The sequence below is a fragment of the Pan paniscus genome, chromosome 15, assembly GCF_029289425.2.
Source record: "Pan paniscus chromosome 15, NHGRI_mPanPan1-v2.0_pri, whole genome shotgun sequence".
In the NCBI taxonomy this organism is placed as follows: domain Eukaryota; kingdom Metazoa; phylum Chordata; class Mammalia; order Primates; family Hominidae; genus Pan; species Pan paniscus.
Window position 1 is genome coordinate 32522852 of NC_073264.2, and position 8441 is coordinate 32531292.

Consider the following 8441-nt stretch of genomic DNA (forward strand, 5'->3'; position numbering starts at 1 on the left):
GGACTGAACTAGCCACTTTTTTCTTGCAACACCATTTTTACTTGAAGGACTATCAGACAAACTGATCATTCAGACTTGGCTATCTGGCAAACATTTTTTCAAAATTTAATCACGTATGCTTTTCATTTCAAGGAAAACGATCAACTGTATTTGTTGCCAATCATAACACTCAACTTTACAAGCAAAAATGACATTTTTGGAAAACTTGTATTTGACACCATGAGCTTGACAGCTTCTGAATATTTAAAAACTTGTCTGATGAGAGTGGTAGTCATATTGACAAATAAGACTTTTTGGCACTGTGGAATGAGATATGTCCACATTTGGAAAATCTGTGTAACTCAGTGGACTGATATTTTCCACATGACCAATGCATAATTTTTGCAAAAGTAAATATGGGTAAAACAGTCACTCAAAGTATAAGACAGACCATCAGATTTTAATGTAACAGAGTGAGTATAAGTTCACTGATATGATATCAGAATCCACATTATAACTAATCCTGGTAGGGTGCAGTGGCTCATGCCTGTAATCCAGTACTTTGGGAGGCCAAGGCAGATGCATCACTTGAGGTAAGGAGTTCGAGGCCAGCCTGACCAACATAAAATACTAAAAATAAAAAAATTATTAGTGTGGTTGTCTGCGCCTGTAGTCCCAGCTACTCAGGAGGCTAAGGCGGGAGAACTGCTTGAATCTAGGAGGTGGAGGTTGCAGTGAGCCAAGATCGCACCACTACACTCCAACCTGGGTGCAAGAATCTGCCTCGAAGAAAAAAAAAAAAAACAGAATCCACATTATAACTAATCCTTAAGAAACTATCACTTGTTGAATTTTGACATGTTATCAAAGAAGCATATCCATGATTACGTTAAAAAATATAATATTCTTCTTCCCTTTCCCAAATACATCTGTGGATGATTTTTTCATATATTTCAATCAAAATAACATAATGCAACAAACTGAATGCAGAAGCAGATATGAGAATCCAGCTATCTTCCATTAAGGCAGACTTTAAGATTTGCAAAAATGTAAATTAATGCCTCTATTCTCCCAAAATGTTTTCTTTTAAAAAAGTTATTTTTCACAAATAAATTTTAACATGTAAGGGGTTTATTATTATAATTTTTTTTTTTTTTTGAGACAGAGTCTCGCTCTGTCGCCCAGGCTGGAGTGCAGTGGCGCGATCTCGGCTCACTGCAAGCTCCGCCTCCTGGGTTCTGACCTGAGGTCAGGAGTTCGAGATCAGCCTGGCCAACATGGTGAAACTCCGTCTCTACTAAAACTACAAAAATTAGCTGGACACGGTGGCGCACACCTGTAATCCCAGCTACTAGGGAGGCTGATGCTGGAGAATCACTTGAACCCAGGAGGCAGAGGTTGCAGTCAGCCAAGATTGTGCCACTGCACTCCAGCCTGGGTGACAGAGCAAGACTCCATCTCAAAAAAAAAAAAAAAAAAAATAACAACTTCCCAGTTTCATTCTGAATATGGCAAATAGCAGTAAGCATACTAACATAAACAAAAGTTCTTCAGGATCCACAATAATTTTTAAGAGCTTAAGGAAGTCCTGAGACCATAGAGTTTAAGCATCACTGCCCTAGATCTCAATCACATCCCATGGCCACAATTAACCTCCACAGGCGCTTGACTCTAAAATTTTTCTCTAATCCAGGCTTCACCTCCAATTTCCATTTATACAACTGCTTACTTAATATCTCCACTGAGATGTCTCAAAAGTACCTCATACTCAACATATCCAAACCCAAACTCATGATCTCAATCTCTCAAACATGGTCCTCTTTCCAGTGTTCTCTCTCAGTGAGTGGCATCATCATCCATTGTAACCTGAGTCATCCACGACACTTCCTTCTCCCTCTCTCATATTTAATCATTCGACAAATCCTGACTATCTTGCCTTCCAAATCTCTCTCAAATCTATTCAACTTTCTACTTTTATCACAAAACCCTCTATCTCTCTGGATCATAGCCTCCTATCAAGTCTACAAGCATTTGTTTGTTTTGTTCCCACTTCCTATCTCTCCTTACTCATCCTTCCTAGCTCTAGGAAAAACCACTTCCCCTTTCTTGGCCAGGCACGGTGGCTCACGCCTGTAATCCCAGCACTTTGGAAGGCCAAGGCGGCAGGATCACTTAAGCTCAGGAGTTCTAGATCAGCCTGGGGAACCTAGTGAGACCTTGTCTCCATCTAATTTAAAAAAAAAAAAAAAAAAAGGTCACACCTGTAATCCCAGCACTTTGGGAGGCCAAGGCGGGCAGATCACTTGAGGTCAGGAATTCGAGACCAGCCTGGCCAACATAGTGAAACCCGATCTCTACTTAAAAATACAAAAAGTAGCCAGGCATGGTGGCGTGTGCATGTAATTCCAGTTACTGGGGCGGCTGAGGCAGGAGAATCACTTGAACCTGGGAGGTGGAGGTTGCAGTGAGCTCAGATCACGCTATTACACTCCAGCATGGGTGACAGAGCAAGACTCTTGTCTTGAAAAAAAAAAAAAAAGAAAAACCACTTCCCCAAAGACCACTCTGCCCATCCCCACCTCTCCAGGTCTTGTCCCTGCTTCATGCTGTCATAGTACCCTGAGCTTTTCCTTCATGACATTTAACACTGTTTGTAACCACATTTTTTTCCCACAATTATCTGTTTTCCCTATTAGACTATTAGGCACATAAGGTGCTGTATTTGTTTTGGTCATCACCATATCTTTCCAAGACCTAACATAAAGTAGACAATTTAAAGTTAAAAAAACTTGTTCCTGTACAGGTATTTTTTTACCTTTTAGTGTAAACATATCAAAAAAGATTTTTTTACCACTGTGTTCAATAACTTTGGAATCCAGACTCAAAACAATGTTCCTTGGATATCTCTTGAAGGATACACTAGAAAATGATTAACAGTGGTTTCCTCTGGGAAGAGGAACCAAGTAACCAGGAGACAGGAAAGGGAAGACAGACTTTTTACTGTATATCCTTTTGTGCCCTCAAAATTAAGTGACAAGATTATTTTTTAAATAAAGCCTACTAGCACCTAAAAGCATCTTCTGAGATGCTCAATTTCCAGAGGACATAACTTTCAAATTATATTCGGATTTAGTAGCAAGATCTAGAAATGCCCATAATACATATTTATAACATTAATACATATGATGATCACCTATTTTGATGTGAATACAAAATGCTCATTAGCTAATAACTCATATTACTATTACTTACTTTTTTCTTTTTTTTTTTTGGAGGCATGGTCTCACTCTGTCACCGAGGCTGGAGTGCAATGGCACAATCTCGGTTCACTGCAACCTCCGGCTCCCAGGTTCAAGAGATTCTCCTGCCTCAGCCTCCCAAGTAGCTGGGATTACAGGCACATGCCACAGTGCTCAGCTAAATTTTGTATTTTTAGTTGAGATGGGGTTTCGCCATGTTTGCCAGGCTGGTCTTGAACTCCTGACCTCAAGTGATCTGCCCACTTCAGCCTCCCAAAGTGCTGGGATTACAGGCATGAGCCACCGCACCCGGCCATGTTTACATTACTACATTTTAGAACTCGATACATCAGGTAAAAGCAAAAACGAATCTTGAACGTGTTTTACTTTCTGGAGCATTACCTTGATAAGTTCAGGCATCAATAAGAAGCACTGACACATCATAGAAAAAGTTATATTCCTTGAACTTCAGAAAGACACTGTCAAAATGGGTACAAACAGTGGAGAGCCGGCCGGGAGCGGTGGCTCACGCCTGTAATTCCGGCACTTTGGGAGGCTGAGACGGGTGGATCACAAGGTCAGGAGATTGAGACCATCCTGGCCAACACAGTGAAACCTCGTTTCTACTAAAAATACAAAAATTAGCTGGGCATGGCTAAAATAGCACTGCGCTCCAGCCTGGGTGACAGAGCGAGACTCTGCCTCAAAAAAAAAAAAAAAAAAAAGTGGAGAGCCACGTACAATACTAAGTTAAAGGAAAAAGAAATCCTTGACTATTATCCCATTTATTTTCAGAAAAATCCTGCAAGGATGAGGAAACAAGACTTCAAAGGCTATCACACAACTATTCAGTGGAAAAGGCAGGTATCTGAACCCAAGTCTATCCCATTGCAGAGGCCATTGTTTCTACCACACCACCTGCCTTTCCTGACTAAACAGATGTGAAACTATTAAGACAAGCTAATTAAGCAAACATTATCAGGACATACAGGCATGTTTCGGTTTATTAGACAGAACTAAGTCCTATTTGCTACTACTTTATGAAATCAAGGTAGTATGAAAGATTTTTACCAATATTCAAAATATGCACATCATCTTGCTTTTTTTGCCTGCTGGGAGTTGATTGTTTAAAAGAATTTTAAAAGACCTTTCCAAATCAATCACTTTATTCATGGAATAAAGTGCTAAAATAAAATTCAAAATTAGATATTTATTAATGATGGTATCAGTGGGTAGCCCACTTTACTCAAAACACTTAACATACATTCTCTCCTTTAATCCTCACAAGAAGGCCCACTGGAAAAAAGACTACTGGCTGGGCATGGTGGCTCACACCTGTAATCCCAGCACTTTGGGAGGCTAAGGCAGGTGGATCACGAGATCAAGAGATGGAGACCATCCTGGTCAACATGGTGAAACCCCATCTCTACTAAAAATACAAAAATTAGCCAGGTATGGTGGCACGCACCTGTTGTCCCAGCTACTCGGGAGGCTGAAGCAGGAGAATCACTTGAACCTGGGAGGCGGAGGTTGCAGTGAACCAAGATCGCACCACTGCACTCCAGCCTGGGCAACAGAGCAAGACTTCATATGAAAAAACAGAAAAGAAAAAAAGACTACTGCCATTTTACAGGGGAAGAAAGTAAGGCTCTCAGAGGCTAATGAACACAACAGACCAAGAATCTGAACCCAAGTCTCTGATGCCACAGCCCATTCTTTCCATCTCACTATGCCTCCCTCACTAGTTTCAAGAAGGAACCAGGACAATTTTCCCTTGTAACAACAAGAAAATCTGGCTATAGAATGAAAAGCAAACTAATGTTTAAAAACAAAACAGTCACAAAATTAAACCAAATGTCTAGTTTTTGGAGGTTACTGGTACACTATACCAAACACAGCTAACCCCTTCAACTTGAAATACTCTTGTATCTTCATATAGTAAATCATATCTGACTTAACTTTAGGTTCATCTCCTTAAAATTACATTATAAAGCCAGGTGTGGTGGCACAGCCTATAGTCCCAGCTACTGAAGAGGCTGAGGCAGGAGAATCACTTGAACCCAGGAGCTCGAGGCCAGACTGGGCAACATAGTGAGGCCCCAGTCTCTTAAAAAAGAAAAAAATTACATCATACTATATATGAATAAAGCCTAGAAAGGAAAATGGAAAAAATAACAGCTGTTATGTTAGGATGGAAGGATTTTACATAGAGATAAATTTTATGTTTTAAAAATTTCATTTAAATTGTTTTAACATGGCAACACTTTTTTTTTTATTATACTTTAAGTTTTAGGGTACATGTGCTCAACGTGCAGGTTTGTTACATATGTATACATGTGCCATATTGGTGTGCTGCACCCATTAACTTGTCATTTACATTAGGTATATCTCCTAATGCTATCCCTCCCCACTCCCCCTACCCCACAACAGCCCCCGGTGTGTGATGTTCCCCTTCCTGTGTCCAAGTGTTCTCATTGTTCAATTCCCACCTATGAGTGAGAACATGCATTTGGTGTTTTGTCCTTGCAATAGCTTGCTGAGAATGATGGTTTCCAGCTCCATCCATGTCCCTACAAAGGACATGAACTCATCATTTTTTATGGCTGCATAGTATTCCATGGTGTATATGTGCCACGTTTGCTTAATCCAGTCTATCATCGATTGACATTTGGGTTGGTTCCAAGTCTTTGCTATTGTGAATAGTGACACAATAAACATACGTGTGCATGTGTCTTTATAGCAGCATGATTATTATAATCCTTTGGGTATATACCCAATAATGGGATTGCTGGGTCAAACGGTATTTCTAGTTCTAGATCCTTGAGGAATCGCCACACTGTTTTCCACAATGGTTGAACTAGTTTACAGTCAGTCCCACCAACAGTGTAAAAGTGTTCCTATTTCTCCACATCCTCTCCAGCACCTGTTGTTTCCTGACTTTTTAATGATCGGGCAACACTTTTTTAAATGTCATAACAAATACTTCTACTACATATTAGTACTAAACAGAAGCTACGAAATGACAATTGACTTGACTGACAAGTATGATTTTTAAAATACCAAAAGTAACTTTCAGGTTACCTCTAATGAAATCTATGAACGCAATTTTTATCTTGAGAGTCAGGATGAGGAAAAAAATAAAAAATAAAAATAAATTTTAAAAAATCTACTTTACTATGAATCCTGCTAAAACAAGTGTCAACTAAGGGCTAAGTTATTCTTACATACTCAAAACTCTGCCAATGACAAAAACTAATGGAAATAAATGGACCACTAACTAATTGTAATTTGGAAATTTTATTAATAAGAATTTTTATCTTAGTACTGTTTTAACAAGAGTTACAACTGAAAGTTATTCAATAATCAAAAATGAAGGTACTTTAAAAATTTTGCCAACTGAGTAATATAAACTTTATTCCCACCTAAAACACATTAGGATAATTATACCAAATTTTTTAGGTCAACATCTCAAACATTTTCTACTAATTACCTTAAAATAGCATTAAAATGAATAAAGAAACATCAGAGTTTCCAATTACTTATTACTGGAGTTCAAAACTGTAAATACAAATGTAAAATAAACAGTAAAAACGAAGCACATGTTCAACACTCAGAAGAATGGTTATTCTGATTGGACAAGTTATGACTTATATGAGGGAAAAAATGGCTGTAAGGCCTATCTAGTAAGAATTATCTTTTATATTTTTGCATAAATACTAAGTTATAACCTCCCAATAAAACTGTTTAAACTCCCCAAACTTCAAAATGTTTCTACTACTCCAAATTTTCTACTCTTCTGCTACATGGTTAAGATCCAATTTATACCTTCCCAAACTGAAATTTACAAACCAATAATCGGCTTTAACAAAAGTACTGTCATATGACAACATCAATGAAGAAATGGGCAGTTCAAAACATATGTTTATTATCATCTCTTATTCCATAACTCAATTTCATGGTACAGAAATAGATACCTTTAAGAAAATAAATATTTGTATTTTCCCCAGTTCATGACATATTTTGAAAATGAATCAACGAAGCTATGGGTTAAAATTAATATTCCTACTAATTCCCATTCATTCAACAAATATGTATTTGTGTCATCGTAATCATCAGTCCTAGAGTTTCTTCACCTACCAATTTTTATTTCTTGGAAAAGTGTAAACACAAAACTCTTCAGGAATATTTTTAAAGATACGTGTTAAAATTCACTAGAGAAATTTCTACACAAACTGAAGTCAGCAAATGGTTGAAAACAGATGTCACTACAGTAACCCAAAGGAACATGATGAAGGAATGTACTTACGTTTCAAAACAACGATCCACGTTGTCAGACATCAAAAGCAGCATGCATAGCTGTTCAAGGGCTATTAGTTGCATGTCCCTTTCATCTCCCTGTCCCATCTGTAGCCATTCCAGCAATGTATCTGGGTCCACATCTGCCATGGTTTTTTAAAAGTCTCTTTGCTTAAATTTGAAAAGTAAAGGGAGAAAAGTCCTTTAAATTCCGAGACTGAACAGCTTGGGCTTAAATTTTTCTTCCTTTACATCTGCTAGAACCAAATTTTCATAGTGTCCTCCTAGCAATTAAAAAAGACTCCTAAGTACGTTTGGACGTAAGAGTGCTTAATGCAGTTTTTCAACTTTCCTTATCCGCCAGGTTTAACGTACAGATATCATACCAAATGAAAACCAGTTTTGCACAAGAGTATATAAGCTGATTAGGTTGCTGCTTAACTAGAAACCAGAGCTGTCTGTGTCAGTCAGTCAAGCTTCAGGTCCCACTACTGCTATCACTAAAGTCTATGCCAAAAGGCAAAGAACGCCTAACTAAAGGTTCTGTTTTTTCCAGCAAACTTCATCCCCCTCCTTCTCTACCCAAAACTGATCTTCAGATAAGGCTTAGATTCAGTATTTTGAGGAAACTCTAAACACCTTGATCCAATCCCCCTCCAAATTGTTTCTCCTTCAAAATTACCTCCAATTTCACATATTCTGCTGACTTCTCAATTTACTTCTATTTTAAAGATATCCAAATACAAAAGACAATTATATACAAGATTTATCTATGAATAAAGAGTTGGTTAGGAATTTTGGCAGTCTTGGCAACTATTCTTAAAAGTTAAAAAAAAATAAAAAAAGGAAAGGCTAAAAGTAAATGCAATGGACCAGCAGGTTACGGATCCGAACGAATGTAGGCCAACCTAGGGCCCTCTTTCCCCA

The 8441-nt window shown here is 38.1% G+C and overlaps 1 protein-coding gene across 6 annotated transcripts in view; it reads right to left on the reverse strand.

Moving 5' to 3' along the window:
- Positions 1–7681, reverse strand: part of HECTD1 (HECT domain E3 ubiquitin protein ligase 1) — a 106031-nt gene extending 98350 nt beyond the window's left edge. For all 6 annotated transcript variants that reach the window (XM_055097451.2, XM_034937390.3, XM_055097449.2 and 3 more), the window contains exon 1: positions 7525–7681. In XM_055097451.2, coding sequence (XP_054953426.1) covers positions 7525–7664 — 140 coding nt within the window. In that variant the 5' untranslated portion in view covers positions 7665–7681. The remainder of the gene's footprint in view (positions 1–7524) is intronic.
- Between the last annotated feature and the right edge of the window lie 760 nt (positions 7682–8441).